At 41.4% G+C, this 15,739-nt stretch overlaps 2 protein-coding genes across 4 annotated transcripts in view; both read right to left on the bottom strand.

The window, feature by feature from the left end:
* Window positions 1-5,049: 5,049 nt before the first annotated feature.
* On the bottom strand, window positions 5,050-14,640 carry nrarpa (NOTCH regulated ankyrin repeat protein a). Of its 2 annotated transcripts, XM_027282040.1 has the most exons (4): window positions 14,457-14,640; window positions 13,882-14,007; window positions 7,007-7,114; window positions 6,317-6,801 (listed from the first exon to the last, which is right to left on the bottom strand). In XM_027282040.1, exons 1-4 carry the CDS (start codon window positions 14,613-14,615, stop codon window positions 6,679-6,681), a joined length of 516 nt encoding a protein of 171 aa, XP_027137841.1. In that variant the 5' UTR covers window positions 14,616-14,640; the 3' UTR covers window positions 6,317-6,678. The 2 variants fall into 2 exon arrangements, with proteins under 2 accessions (XP_010735253.1, XP_027137841.1); XM_010736951.3 differs by lacking the exons at window positions 13,882-14,007; window positions 14,457-14,640 and having other exon boundaries at window positions 5,050-6,801; window positions 7,007-7,186.
* exd3 (exonuclease 3'-5' domain containing 3) overlaps window positions 14,045-15,739 on the bottom strand; it is a 42,066-nt gene continuing 40,371 nt past the window's right edge. Inside the window, exon 21 of one of the 2 annotated variants that reach the window (XM_019272468.2) lies at window positions 14,045-15,643. In XM_019272468.2, coding sequence (XP_019128013.2) covers window positions 15,294-15,643 — 350 coding nt within the window. In that variant the 3' untranslated portion in view covers window positions 14,045-15,293. The remainder of the gene's footprint in view (window positions 15,644-15,739) is intronic. The other variant, XM_027282039.1, reaches the window with a different exon arrangement.

Genomic DNA, 15,739 nt, shown 5'->3' with positions numbered 1-15,739 from the left:
TTCAAGATACTGGAACAACTGTTGAACGTTTCTCTAGGTTCCTCTTTATGTGGCTTTCATCACTGCACAGGTTCCCACAGTAACTCTAAAAGGCTCTCATATGTACACCCTGCATTTGAAACACGTCGCATACAAACCAACCGTTTGGTATTACGGTATTACCTAATCACCGAACCACTTTGAGGAAGTCATACACAGGGTCTCACAATCAAAGCTCCTAACCATTGTACGCAAGCTGAACATGAGCAGTTGTAAAATGAGGAAATCAGTGTTGCAAAACCAATTAAATTGCATTACATATATTACAAGATGTTCAGCTAATCTTGTATCTTACAGATCCTGTGTAACGCTTCAGATGAGGGGTGTAAGCATGGATATGAATATTTTATGAGCCCCTGAACAATGGCCTTTTGAATGGAGATGGAAGATTTTCACACAGATGCACTTGATTGCAGCTGCTGGACCAGCAACAATATTTTACTCGATTTATCTGTGGAGTAAATAGACAGACAATACATACACATAGGCAGGGTTATATTTGCCAATGTGGCCTGTTTATCATTAATAAAATGATTTGATGCAGATCTCTTAAGTTTTCTGGACTTTTTGCGATTCCCCAGATGATTTTTCATCAGATTTTTCTCTTTCTGCAAAATTCCTCCCAAAATGCCTTGTGTTGCCTGGCTGACTAAAGCAAGCTGCTCCATGCACAGGCCAGACCAAGAGAGCGAGGAAAGCCAAGGCACATGAAGAACCTATTAGGGGGCCTAGCAGCAAGCAGCAACCCTGGGAGGCCAGCCAACTCGGTGTGTGAACAATAGGGAACCCAACTCAACAAAAACATCCTGCAGAAGTGAGAGACTGGGAAGGAGAGAGGAAAGGGCAAGCGAGCAGCAAGCCAGATAGCCCGTTCGGCCTGCCACAGTATCAAAACACAGAGGGGCTGGTGTTTAGAGGAGCTAACTTTCCTGGTGTTGAGTTGGACAAAGAAATTCATCAGATTGGTGCACTTGGTGTGGCCGGTGCAGAACATTTGAGCTGAGGTCATAGACGGTTCAGCTGAAGCCCAGAAAGCAAGTTTAACGGCCGCTCTAACAATAGCACAAACTTTTACTTGCCAGATCAGATGTAAGATACTACTCCTTTTTATTCTTCACTCAAATTCAGGATGATACTGAAATGAAAACCACAACTGTCATTTTCGTCACACTTGTAACCCTCTTTACTCAACCATTTGCAACAAGCTGCAGGTCGGCAACCAGTGAATGTTACAACACAAACAGGTCCGACATGTGGAAAGATGTATTGTCGTGTCGCTTTTCCCACGACCCTCCCACAGCCGTGCAATATCAGTTGCAAGCCAGCATTTGCATGAAACGGGGGAACACATGACTCAATCAAAGGTTTCTTTTCAAATAAACAGGTGCAGAGACTCATGAGCACAATGCAAGCGGCCAAGATGTAACCCACAGTTAGTGCTTGTTTTACCAGTGCGAGGAAGAGATATAAAAAAAGAGAGAAAGAAAAAAGGATAAGACGCCAAAAACTGACTGTGCACCACAGAAAATGGTTAAAAATGAAGCTTAACTCAAAAATCACATCAGCTTCTGTTGGCTAGTATACAATGCACACATTAACACAGTGTTTCCTAACATTCTTTGGCTGCAAATGAATCGAGTTTCTTTTAAAATCATGACTCAACCGAATGAGGTGAGAGTGGTTAACAGTTTAACCGACCGTAGGGCCGTTTCTTGCATCATTACAGAGAGCCAGGAGACTTCAGAGTACATATTTCACAAGATAAATCACAAAAGAGACAAAAAAATAAAAAAGTTTCGTTCCTGTCCGAGCCTCAGACAATTGCGAATCAGCAAAGCTTTTCGAGAAGTAGAGTTTGAACTGCTTGCGGGTTTAGTAAAATGAAAGGAACAACGATCATTTTTTTTAAAAAGCGTATAGATAATGAATGAGATGTACTCAAGTGAGAGGCAAAAGCAGATCGCAAGCAGAGAGCTGAATTGTAGCGCAAAGACTGGGCCTTGGTGGTTAGAAAGAGAAGCACAAGAGAGGAGTGTGTGTTGGAAAGTTTTTTGAGTGTGTGGGGGTAACATAAAACCAGCTCTCCCACAACACACACAGGGGAGGGGACCCTTCTTTAAACTGAGCCTACCCACAATGCACTGGGCTCTTTTATCCCGGCAGTGAAAGGATGAGGCCAGATGAATGACAAAAGAGAATGGGGATCTGGGTTGGGCCCGGCTTGGAAGACAGGGGAGGGAAAAGAGAGAGAGAGAGAGGGAGAGAGAGAGAGGAGGGTAGGGGTGTGTTTCCCAAACCAACCTTTTCTATGAAAAATGCAGGAGGGAGGGAGGGAGGAGGGGTGATCGTATGCTTGGGAGATGAGGAAGAAATTGTATGCATACACAGAGAATTTGAGTTTAATGATTTCTTTACTGGCTTGTACACAAACGTACAAAAATAATACAGCACTCATCTCCACATGACATCACGTCATCATCACAGTGTTACAAACGTTCAAAAAAAAAATAAAAATAAAAGAATACAAACAAAAAACAAACAAATCAAACATGATGGAACATCTGCATCACTCATGAAAAAATCAGCTGTTTCCTCTTGCTTGAAATGAAGCAAGACCAGAAACACAACTTGGTCCAAAAAGAAGTCAGCACTTTTTTCTTTTTTTAAAAATCATCTCACTCATACACCAATCCGGCAGCTGGCTCCTTACATCATAAATGTTATGACCCTGGTAAGCCAAACAACCACACAACCGTGCAATTTTTAATCATGTTACAATGATCTTACCATCAAATGTATTATTCCCCTTTCAAAAAAAACAGGAAGACAGCACTTCAGAAAAGAAAGTGCCCCAAGATATCATCATCATCATCATCATCATCATCATCATCAGCGTCGATATATATATCCATATGTATATATACATACACCCAATCACAGAGATACACGCATCTTTGTTAAAAAAAAAAACATCATGTTTTTTTCCCACAAAGTAACACACACATTAGGACATTATCACCTGGAGCATATATTTATACAATAGTATTTTGTTGTGTTTGTTTTTTTTTCTATTCAGAAAAAAATTAAAATGTTGACACATAAAAGCCAACTTTTCAACAACAGTCATCAGTGCAATATTCAAAAAAACAAAACAAAAACAAAAAGAAAACAAAAAAAACCCCATCAAGTTTAAGACAAGCGATGCATCTTTCATGCATATTTCATTTGTTGCCTGATACCAATCTATACCCTTGATGTAGTGGATCTATCGCTTCAGTTACTTGTGGTTGTTCCAGGTTTTAAAATGGGATGTTGTCAGTCTGGATGACTGTTTTCACACGGCGACACAGGAGACCTCATGAGAAGCACACACACACACACGCACACACACACTCACACACACTCTTAACTTATCATGAGGTGAACCAGTGTTGCTGTGAAGCTTCTATACAACTGTTGGCCATTTGAGCAGTAGGCTTTAAAAAAAAAAATAATAATATCAACATCATCAACAAAAAAAAGAAACATACATACAAGCAGCATTGATACAAATGTTAGGGTGCCATGACTTTCAAAATGCAGCAGGCAAGTTTATGAAACCAAATTCTCTTTTTCTTTTTCCTTTTCTGTGACATCCTGCTTTAGTCATGTGTTGTTATTTTCTTAAGTCTTCATCGTCCAACAGTAATAGGGTCCTGCTCAGTAGTAGTAACTATTCCAAAGCCTTGGCTCCTGCAGTTACCCCGTACAGACACTGGGGGCGCACAAGGCTCCGCATTTTTTTGTGCAATAAAACTCCCTGCATTTATAAGTCATGCGATATAATTCCATTTTTTTTTTATGTATGACTGAAAAAAAATATATAGAAAACAAAAATCATACAGGCTTGATGAAGACAAGAGAGAAGAAAAGAGAGCGAGAAAGTGGAGGTTCATAGGAAAAACATGCAACAATGGCAGTGTGTGTGAGGGAAAGAAAGATACACAGACAGACAGACAGACAGAGAGAGAGAGAGAACAGACTCTCTTGCAGAAAACACAAAACGATGCTTTGCTTGTCAGAATTGGTTTGGTTGTAGTGTAGAATAAACTGTCCCGGCTGAGGATGCAGGATATGGGTTCATTGCATCTTCTGTATTGAAGTTGATCCATCGTGTCTGTCAGGCTACATACAGCACAAACATTTATAGAAAAAAAACAAAAAACATACTGGCATGCGGATGATCACAGACAAATTGTGAATCTGTTCAGGCTCCAAACAACGTGGCAGAGTGGTGAAAGAGAGCTGAACAACTTGAGAATACTTTATAGTCGAGGTAGCTGTCAAAAGGCAACCAAACACAGTCCTTTTAATGGGGGGGAGGTGGAGGTGGAGGAGGAGGAGGAGGTGGAGGGGAGAAAGTCCTCTTGATGGTCAACAGAGGGGTTTCTGGGGTTATGGTGGTGGTGGTGGTCTAGGTGGGGAGTGGCAAGTCTACCTCCACACGGGACAGTTTATACTACGAGTCTGAAGCAGCTTGAGTCACCCTAGATATTCTTACACTTATAGATTTGGAAAAAAAAAAAGAAGAAGAAGAAGAATCACGACATATTCAAAAATGCATCTTCTCAATGTACCTTCATAAATAAAAATAAAAAATAAAAAAAAGTTTTAAAAAACCCAGCCTGCTTTCACAGTGATGACTAGGATGTTAATAAAATACTGAAAGGAGATTATAAAGTGAATTCCAAATGCTGATTTTTTTCTATTTTCTTTTTTTTTTCTTTTGATACAAAGCGAAAGCAGCGGGGGGTTTTCTTTTTTTTTTTTTAATAACACAATGACCACTGGCAAAGTTGGTCGCAAACTGGCCTGAAAAAGGTGAACGCCAGCATGGCAAAAAAAAAAAAAAAAAAAAAAAAAAAGATCTGCAGCGCGCATCCAGCTACTGTCTCTTCTCTTAAAAAAAAAAAAAAAAAAAAAAAAAAACTCGGGCCCCCCACCCCCCCCTTTTTTTTTTTTTAAAAAAAAAAAAAAAAAAAAAAAAAAAAAACAGAAACAAAAGTAAAGCTATTGTGTACAGTACTTCACAACAATGATGGAGTCAGTTGTTGTTACATAATGATTACACATCTGAAAGCGTGTTGGATAGCCATAATGCCGCTCTTTGAGTAAAAAAAATAAAATAATAATATTAAAAAAAAAATGGATCAAATTAAAGACCTCTGGTAGCCAACAGAGGGCAACCCTTCTTCTCTTGTTCATGTGTCTTCCCTTTCAGATATTCCAGCATGCAGCCATGTAGCATCAAGTGCCGTGTTTCATATAAAATAACTTAAAAAGGGGTTTTACAAGTGAACAATGAGGAGCAACAGGTCAGATCTGCTGCCCTCCCTCACCTCCCCCTCCCACAAAGAAACTATTCAACTGTACTGGGGATGGGAGGTCATGGATAGGGAAGAGAGAGGAGAGGAGAGGAAAGAAAAAAAAAACTGGGCCATCTGCACTCTGGAGTACAAACACACACACAGACTCACACACACATGTGATACACAGACACTGGCTTCTTTTATAGTGGACGAAAAAGATCTAGTATACACATTCAAGAGGAAAGCTTTAGTACCAACAAAACTCACCGAAATGGCGTTTTTTCTTTTGTTAAAGATTCGTGTTGAAGCGCTGTGTATGAACCATGTGGTGCTTCACTCAGGAGTGCACAGAGGGCCCCGTTTGGTTTACAATGAGGGAAGATTATTGTGCAGGCCTTTTTTTTTTTTAATTTTCATTTTCTATAGAATTTGGCACAACTATGTAGATAATGGCAGTTTTTTTTTTTTTGTTTTTTTGTTTTTGCTTTTACAAGAGCCTGGCTTTCCCGTGTGTTGCAGTTTTATTTTTTCCACTTGTTGATTTGTTATTTTTCTTATTTTACCTGACAGCAGAGACAGATCACCGGGCGCCAGAGGAGTACTTGGCCTTGGTGATGAGGTATAGAACAATGTCTTGGTGGCCCCCGAAGGCGGCGATGTGTAAAGCGCTCCACCCTTCCCTGTTGGCCAGCCGGATATCTGCACCAAACTTCACCAGCAGTTTTACCAGCTCCAGGTTGCCGTCAATGACAGACTGGTGGAGGGCCGTCTGTCCTTCTGGCCCGAAGGAGTTGACATTGAACTCGCAGTTTGTCATGTTCTGCAGCAACGAGTGCAGCTCCTTGGTGTTGCCCTTCTTCACCGCCTCCTGGAAAACCCTCTGCGGCGCGGAGCAAGTCGACACATCCGCCTGGCTCATGGTTGCAGCTCGCTGGAGGGTGGGGAACCAGTAATCCCGCCTGGGCTCTAAAGCTGATAATGATCGTCTTCTCCCTGTTGAGCGTCTCTGGTCTGGTGACAATGCCACAGTTACACTGGATTATAACCAGTTATTAAGGCACTTTAAAGTACTAAAACAGAAAAAAAGGAGCACTGTATATATCCAAAAAAGGACAAGAAAGGAAATAACACACGTGGTGTGCAAAAATGTTAATATTTGAGAGATCCTAGAATCCCTAAAACATAAAAAGGGTGCTCTCAAGCGATCCAGGGGTCTCTATAGATGTAGTTCCCCCTCTGTAGCAGCAGCAGGTAGCCTATAGCAGGGGATGGAGAAGAGACACCTCCGACTTCACTTGGGGAAACTGGAAGTATATCTCCAAAGGGCAGCCTCCGCAGGTTTTCCTTGAACGGTCCGACCTGTTTCTTGGCTACACGTCCTGGCTATATGTCGCTGCTCATGTGGCCAGGGTGTCTGGGAAAGACAAAAAAAAGACAAGAGAAGTCCGTATGAATCCCGATTCCTCACCAACAGACTGCGAGAGAGACCCCACATTCCGCCACATCCAAGAGCGAGAGAGGAGACCTCCGTGCGCACACGTTTACGCACAGATACACTGCTTGATTTTTTGCCACTTAACATGTCTGGAAATATAATCCGCTGCAGATTTGTGACTTACCTGTGACAGATGGACGGGTCCGTAGCGACGAAAACGATACAAATCCACCGTATGGCCCGGTCTGTGTCCTCCGCGCGGTCCGTGTGAGTCTCTGCCCTGCGCTGCGCTCTGGGGGAATATTTTACGCGTCCTTTATTTGCATGACAATACCATCCCAAAGAATCAACTGTGGAGGAATGGGCGGAAACCCGGGGAGGTTATAGGCTGCCGGCTCGGTTAGGGGGAGGGATCGGGGTCCTGTGAATCTGCAGGGAGGGGGCGTGGCTTTCCGAGGGGGGAGCCAAATGTTGCTGCCGAAATATTAAACAAGCCGCCCGCAGCAGTATTACGGTGAGCTTTGCATCCGATCTCCCGTAGCAGACCCCAGGAAGCGGACAGAAAGCCAGAGGCATGGTGCTGCCAGAGCTGTAAACTGCTGAGAAAGCGAGCACGTAGTAAAGGATCATCCACCGGATCAGCAGCACCCAGGAGCTTAAAAACAAACGTCTCCACGTCTCATTGAAAGCGATGTAAATTGTGACTAAAGAGCATCAGAGTGGGATTTTATTCATTCAAAGCTGAAAAATCTATGGAAATAAAGCCAAACTGCCACTTTATTATAAAACAAAAAAGATTTACCACATCAATGAGACATTTTTACGCAACATCAAAATGTGACATTGGGGCCTATACACTTTTATTTTAACTCACACAAGAGGTGGAAGTTCACAAAAAGGAACCATATTATCTAACTTCAATCGTTGGCTCATGGACTACACATAATATTAGTCAAAATTGTTTATTAAAATGTATTTTATGCGCACCATTAACACCCTTTCATGTCAAATCAGGACAGAGAAGGTGCTGATAATAATACTGTTCAAGACAAGGTGTGGTGTATTTCTATGTGCTGTTGTTGGAGCTCTACGTAGCTCAACTTTGTCTGCAGTTTGACCCTGAAGTGACGATGAACTGCTATGTTAGCTCTGAAATGTGCCTTTGTGGCTCGAATGAAGAGGCTGTTGGTGCGTAAAGTTAAAAGCAGGACACACAAAGAGGTTTATAAAGCTCACTGGAGACATGTTAATGTGGTTTTTAACAGTGAACGCATCTTATCACAACAGAATCTAAAACCTAAGGGAGCCTGTGCGTTCTCTCAAGACAGTGATTGCCTCCGAACCAAATGGGAAGGACAGTAAAATACAAACCCCAAACGGTCGCAGCGCTCCATATAAAAACACCCCTGAGGAGGAGATTATAGGTGGCTGTTTAAATCATAAACTGCGGATATATTCCAGTTGTTTTTCAATGACTAGACTGTGGGACTTCAAATAACAAAAGCCCTGCGCTACTTCCTTTTTGCAAGTGAAAAGAGGTGACGCTGTGCGCAGATTGACACGCCGCTCTGCTCCCCCAGCCACCGTGGGAACTGGGTGCCTGTGTGCGTTTGTGTGTGTGTGTGTGTGTGTACGTGTGTGAGAAAGAGAGACGGGGAAGGTGGTGATAGATATTGATAGATAGAAACAGAGATCGGCAGAAAGAATGCATGTGAAAGTGACAGATGGATAGATAGGGGGATAGAAAGAGAGAGAAATATGTGGAAACCACACTAGGTACATCTCAGCCACCCTCGGGCCTTTTGCTCCGTTTGGCGGATACTTCATCTCATCTGTGTAACACTTCATAAACCGCTCTCTGCTCTGATGGCTTGGTGGCTTTCACACTGTCCTCTTTTTCCCACACTCTGAACTGTACATTTGGCGCACGTCTGTGGCTGCATCTGTGTACGTGAGTGTGTGACATTGTGCTACTGTGCTCCAGTGTGGGTGAGACAGCAACGTTTATCCCACAGGTGAAGGTCACAACGTGTTTTATGCAATCTAAAAAAAAAACACTGTATGTGACTGAGAACATGACTGCAGCAATAAATTATAATGAAGATAGAGCCAGGTTCATTATTTCAAATATAAGCACATTAGCGGTGCATTATCATGACAGATGTTTGTTTTACACTGGATGGCAGGTGTCCATTTAAGTGATGATCTGTGTCATCTAAAACACAGTTTAAAATAAACGTATGAGCTAGTTTATTAAACCACAGGTAACCATAGAGACAGTATTGATGCACAGAAACTAAACCAAACAGCTACACACTCTTTAAAAAAACAAAGGATATGATATACTGTGGCCATATAATAATCTTCCCCTTTTTTTTGGGTAGTCATAGTGATGACGCATGTCAAAGTATCCCAGCATGTCCCAAAACATTTTTAGCAGAACTGCCACTTCATGGGAATTATCACATCCATGCCTGTGCATGCATGCGTGCATTATCCTCTATAACAGAACACCTCGGTGTGCATTATCGAGATTTAAACCATGCCCTCAAACGTTATAAGCATTTTAACACTTTTTAAAACAAATTTGTGATTTAACCTATTGATAAAATTAAGTTGCACCTTCGGTAAGGTGAATTTTAACAGCATTGCTACTATGGTCACCCACAAGTTAACGTATCATGCATGCTGACTGGGAAAAATGGTTTTAACGGATGCACTACGTTAAAAAAGTGTAGAAACAAATATTTCAGTATGCCACTGTAGATGTTGGTCATAGATTTCTTGGACAATAGACCAAACATTTTGAGTGGAAGACTGTGATTCATCTGCTTTGGGCACTTTTAGGTGCATCTGTAGGTGACTGTGTGCTACTTGTTTACTGTTTGTTCCTCTGCACCCACAGCTGCAAATGCTCCAAAACAAAGACTGCAGGCCTGACTCATTCATAGAAATGTGGTGAATACCTAACACAGATCTTTTTTTAAATGTAGGCTTGAATAACAGATGTGTTCCTTTCCATAGGGCTCATATGACACAGCATTGACCCGCACGGGCCCACTGGCGTGTTAGGTTTAAAACTAGACATGGAAATGTACAAACTTTCTGGGGTTCTGTTTACTTTTTCAGACTTCAGATTTGGTATTTTTAGGATAGGTTTTTATTACATGCACACATACTGTATATATTTTTTAGGGTTACTGAATAGTGCAGAACATCTTCTGGAAAATCAGGAACATCTGTCCGCTATCAGAGCTTTGGCTACAGTGCGTCTGGACACTTGGAAAACATTTGCACAGACCGCAGGAGCCAAAAGTTTCTCCGACTGGATGAGTTTCTCCCTCAAACTCTGTGGCATTTGCTCTCTCTCTCTCTCTCTCTCTCTCTCTCTCTCTGCCTCCCCACCACTTCGCTCCTGAGTCTTTCCTTGGTAATGTGTGTCCGGGAAGCAGCCAAAACCAGACACAATCATGAGACTGTTGTGTAGATATACTTAGATCACAGATGGAATACTTTGGCAATCTCTTAATTTCAGTTTGACGGGCCGAATTAGTAACACAGTTATGTAAAGGCTAAAATCCAGTTTACATGAGCTGATCCATGCGTGCGTAAAAGCGCTCTCCAATCACAATTTGCAACAATCGATCTAAAAACAAACATTTTAGTCATCCTTAAGTGATGATTATCAGGTTTTGTACAGCTAGGATGAGGGGTCGCCTTGGCCCAGAGGCTGCGCTGAGGCCGATTCTCAGTAAACTCTACGAGAGCGAGAACAGAAAGATAATACGAGTCTATTCTGGTTCTATTTTTGCAGCCATATCTCTGTTCTATTGCTGTGTGTCGATAAACAAGACGTGTGTTGTTGTTGTTTTTTTGAGAGACATAGAAAGAACCCAGAGTCACACAGTGTTGTGTGGCTGTCTCGTAAAACGGAGCGCCGGACAGATCGAGGCAGATCCGAGAGAGTGTGTGCCGAGTTTTGGCGCCGAGACCCGGGGGCAGCCGGGGGCAGACAAGACGGGAGGAGCCACCCCGGTGCGTCCCCATCATGTTGCGCGCATGAGAAGTCACATACCGGGATACACGAAGGAGAAAGAAATGTTAAAGTGTTGTGCAAAAAAATGTCGATTTAAAAATGACAGAGAGCGTGTGGGAGAGGGAGAGAGAGAGAGAGAGAGAGAGAGAGAGAGGTGACGTTTTACCAAGAGGGAGGGTCTTCTGAATCCAATTCATTCCGGGCACCACGTGTCCTCAGAGCGTGGGAAAGAGGCGAGCTTTTCTTCCCAGCAAAGAAAGAGCAAGGATCAAATAACACGGTGCTGCGGCAGAAAGCTCGCGCTCCGCGCAAGAGGCTGAGGGGCTGCGACCACCCGGACAAGGACGGGACAAGACACACAGAGAGGGGCTTATTGGAGAGGCTGGGGGTGTCGACTTCATTCATAGCAATAAAAATACTTCAGGGTAGATTAATGTTACTGTAGTTATTATACAGTCTGTCCTTTAAAGGCAAGATGCCAAGACTTCTTTTTTTTTTTTTTTTTTGGTATGTCAGGATGTATGTTTGGGAAGAAAACAGCCTACGTCATCTTAAAAATAAATTATTATGAGCAACTACAAAAAAAATGACAGACTAATCTCCCCTGCTGGCAAGATGAGTCCTGCTTTTTCCACACCTGAAAGTCCAATTTGAGGTGTCCTCATCTAAATGCATGACTGAACTATTTTCATAATGGCTTAAAACCCTGAGGTGTTCTTTGGAATTTCTTTGGTATCTATGAACTGATTCCATGCATAATGGTGTAACCTTTTAAATAAGCCACTCTTTATAAAGGGGGTTTAGAATATCTAACTAACTTAATTAATTAATGTGTCCTCCCACAGCATGACACTTTCTTTGTCTTTTCTTGTCTTCTTTGTCTTTCAGGTCCAAACCAAGACCGCTCTCATTATCTGTAACCTTACCTTACCAGCCAATTAGCTTAGCTTAGCATAAAGACTGGAAATAGATGGAAACAGCTAGCAAGGCTCTGTCCAAATGTAAAAAAAAAAAAAAAAAAACCCAAACAAACCAGATGTCACCTCCTGATTCCAGTCTTTGTGCTAAACTATGCAAAGCTGCCAGCTCCGGCTACATTATCTAGACATAAACATACTTCCCAAAGTGTTTCTTTAACCTTCTGCTGCAGAGAACATTTATTTATAACTTGTTAACATTGCCCGGTGTATTTTGAGAACAGCTAATGCTAGAGCAACCTGTGGATTATAATCAATCTACAAAGTATTGATACGTTTTTATCACTAACCACGACATTACTGCTAGTCTACAAGTGATACAAGTACTATATATAGCTGGAAAAAACAAATATTCTAAATGTAGATAATTACACTGTATTCTAAAACAAAGTCAGTTGAAGAATAACTCTAAACTAAGCATATCATCACAGGATGAGCTGCTTGAGAACTTCTAAGTCATGTCTGAGACAGTAATCCACATGATCTCCTTTGTCCAAGACAGTTTCATGTCGAATTGGCAGCTACAAGGTTCAGGTCCGTCCGATTACAACAGCTCACCCAGCGCTCAAAACAATGAGCAGTGGATGTTACATTCACAGACATACGTTTTGTAACATTATTCTTCAGAAGTGAGAATACTTATGTCCTTGGCAGTAATGCAACAAATCCCGTAAAACCTACATTTTGCAACGCCTTTAAGATTATGCAATTGATAATACAGTGTTATGTGATTCAAGCAGGATGATGAAAAATTACCAGTAAAGCCCATGGACCTCCTTCCAAGCAATTTTCCTCCCTATTTTTCTTGTAATAAATCTTACAGGTTTAACGTTTGATATCTGTAACTTCAATGTGGTTATTAATTACATGATAATCAGGTCTGGAGAACTGCTTTCACTACAGAACATTTAAAAAAGAAGGATTGAGATTAGTTTCTGACCTCCTGCTGCAGCTGCTGTGACTCAAACGCAGTCATTGAAAAGACATTAACCTCTGTGATTCACAGCAGGACCTGTCTTTGGAAGTCGCTGTGGCTTTTTTTTTATGCGTTTTAAGCGATCAGTTAAATAAAGTGCACATCTGGTTGTAGGGTTTTGTAGATTTTATGAGCGCAAAACTCAGGCTTCCAGTGTAGTCTGAACAAAATGCCTACTACTTGTCCAGAAACAGACCCAGAACATTTTTAATTGCGAACTTTTCCACATTAGATCTCTTAAAACCCTTTTGGGCAATCTAATTTTCTGCAATCACACAAAGCCAACGTGGGATTTGTGGACAGAAGAGAGGAGAGTTTGAAAGAAAGGTATGAGAAAATATGAAGGGATTCAGGCTGTGTATGTGTTGGGTTACTCTCTGTGACCCGTCTGCTCTTCACCCTCAGGGCAGGAAACCCCCACACTGTTAGTGTTACACCTGACAGACATCAATGGAGCTTAGATGATCTCATCAATCTGTACCCTCTTAGTCCTTTTACCATATGCTTTGTAAAGTCTGAAACAAAACCGCAGACCGTCAGAAACGATTACAACTTCTTGCTTCGCATGCCCATTGCACATGTTTCTCCTCTTGGCCACGATCTTACCTCTGTGAGAGCCAAAAGCATAAATGAGTTCATATCAAAACACATAAAGCTTTAGATCAAAATTCAAGAGTGACATTGTTATAACATCTGCACTCTGCTGCCGTCTCCTCAGGTCAAACAGGAGTTAGATTGAGGCGTGTAAAGATGAAATACTTTTTTCCACACATGAATGACCACCCACTAAACAACCCCGGCGGCAAGATGGGGTCACATCCCTCCCTTTAAAAAGGTCTATGAGCAAGCACACAGCAAATAATTGAAGTTCCGGAAGATAACAATGACAATATGAAGTAAGAATGTACACTCATCATAAACAGTGTTTGATCCTTCAAACCACCACACGCACCACAAGAAAGTCATTTTAAATGTTACGATGTCATTAGTTAGAAGGAGAGTTTGAATCCTTTGTGTGCAGCTCAAAGTGACACGTACAAATGTCACAATGTATGTCACTTCCTCCTGACCTGACCCGTTTGTTGATAACAATGATGATGATGATGATGATGACAGAATGTTGGGCAACATTTTAGACACGTCCTACACAGCATGTGTTGCCACGGGAGCATTCCTTTCTGAATGGTACCAGTGCCCTGAAAAGAAACCACATGCAATGATGGAGCAATAACGTCAGCTTTATTTTTTATTTTCTTCCATTGTGTCAAATCTGACAGGAATAAGCAGCTCCGCTTCATACTGAAATACAAATAGATAATTGACTCATAGTTGCACAGAATTGCTCGAATTTCTTAAATGTAAGAAGTTCCATTTAAGTAAAACTATCTAATTTACAAACAATTGTCCCGTTCAGAAAATGACTGCCACCTCTCTTAAATCCTTTCTGTTTACTGGTACTTTAGGTATTTAGGTTTTCACTCCAGCCTCTCACAAAGTTTTGGTTGATGACTTTAGATATATAGGACACTCTAAGCAAAAGACAAAAAAAAAATACTAGAAATATTAAATTAGATTTTGAGTAGTGCAAAAAAACAAAACATTTACCAGTAGGTTTTCATACTACATCACATATTCTGTGTTTTACCTTGATGTCAGTGATGTCGCCCTTCTGGTAAATGTGCATTACTGACTTGGCGTCTTCTCTGTGAGTTTTACTTTCTCGTCTCGCTGGTTCCCGTGGATTGTGATTGTGTCTGCTGCTGTGGTCCAGCTTGACACCGGCTGCTATTACCTCAGTAAACATGTTATGATTTAAATTCTGAATGTTTTTATTATCATGGTTATATTGGTTCTTTTTGTTCGCAGCAGACTTAATTCACAAAATGATGCTTTCAACGGGACATCTTAAAGATTTTCCATTCATTTTTATTCAGCTTCCAGCTAAATAATTACTATCACAAATACTATCACAGAGAATAAAATAATCACATAAGGATCTGAGGTGTTTTAAATCAATCATTAAAAAAAAAAGTTGTCACAAAAAAATGTGATCACAGAAAGTATTAACTGGAACAAACTTAACGCTGACGCACACACCGACTTCATGCGCTTCCTAGGATGGTGATGCGAATCCCTGCTAAGTGTTCTTGAGGAATAAATGTATTGCAATTCAAATGATCTCAATCGGATCTGAACCATAAATCACCATGAATGTGCCATGGTATAACAGTAAGTTAAATCAACAACAAAAATGAACAATTTTCTTTGGTTCTTGACAATCCTGAACGTGACTTTAAATAACTAAGAACTCTAAAACCGTTGAAATGATAAACATCTGAAAAGAACTTTCAAAGATGTGAAAATAAAATGTTCATCCACTGTATTAAAAAATTAAAATCAAAGTAATATTAAAAATGAGGCAATTTACTTGTATTTGATGACAGCTCAGTGTTTTTTAGATAAACTGCTAGCTGTGTGTCAGTCAGTTCTGCTGAGCTGCTGTAACGGCTGCTGCAGCTGATTCAGAGTCTGTAATGTGCAAGACCTCCTGGAACATGGAGAGGACACGGCCGAAGTGAGAGCCTTCCCAGAACACCTTGCCACATCTGGTGCAGACATAGAAGAGCGGTATCCTTGGCAGGAGGGCAGGGGGCACGGTGTGGAGCTGCATGGCTACCCCCCCGGGAAAGGTGAGGGTGTCGGGGTCCAGATCTGAAAAGGGGGCCCATTGACACTGAAGGGAATACCTGGGGAGGTCGGGGGTCACACTGGGGGTCATCTCTTCATCCTGTTGTTGTGTGTGGTCAGTGCTGTCCTGGTCCTGCAAAAACCCTACAAACAGAATACTAAAATTTAATGACTTCAACAGTCAAAATAAAGTTAGATTATTACAATAAAAATACACAAAGACATGGGAAGTAATGGTGT

This window comes from Larimichthys crocea, chromosome IX (genome assembly GCF_000972845.2).
Source record: "Larimichthys crocea isolate SSNF chromosome IX, L_crocea_2.0, whole genome shotgun sequence".
NCBI classification, from domain to species: Eukaryota; Metazoa; Chordata; class Actinopteri; family Sciaenidae; genus Larimichthys; species Larimichthys crocea.
Note: the sequence above shows the minus strand (reverse complement) of the source record. Positions and strands in the feature narration are given on the sequence as shown.

Excerpts from the sequence above, each read along its gene's own strand:
- nrarpa (XM_027282040.1), bottom strand. The coding sequence starts at position 14,615 with ATGTTTACTGAGGTAATAGCAGCCGGTGTCAAGCTGGACCACAGCAGC. Across the intron at positions 14,008-14,456 it reads GCGACATCACTGACATCAAG|GGCACTGGTACCATTCAGAA; the intron begins GTAAAACACAGA and ends GTTTCTTTTCAG. Across the intron at positions 7,115-13,881 it reads GTTATCAACAAACGGGTCAG|AGCGCAGCGCAGGGCAGAGA; the intron begins GTCAGGAGGAAG and ends ATATTCCCCCAG.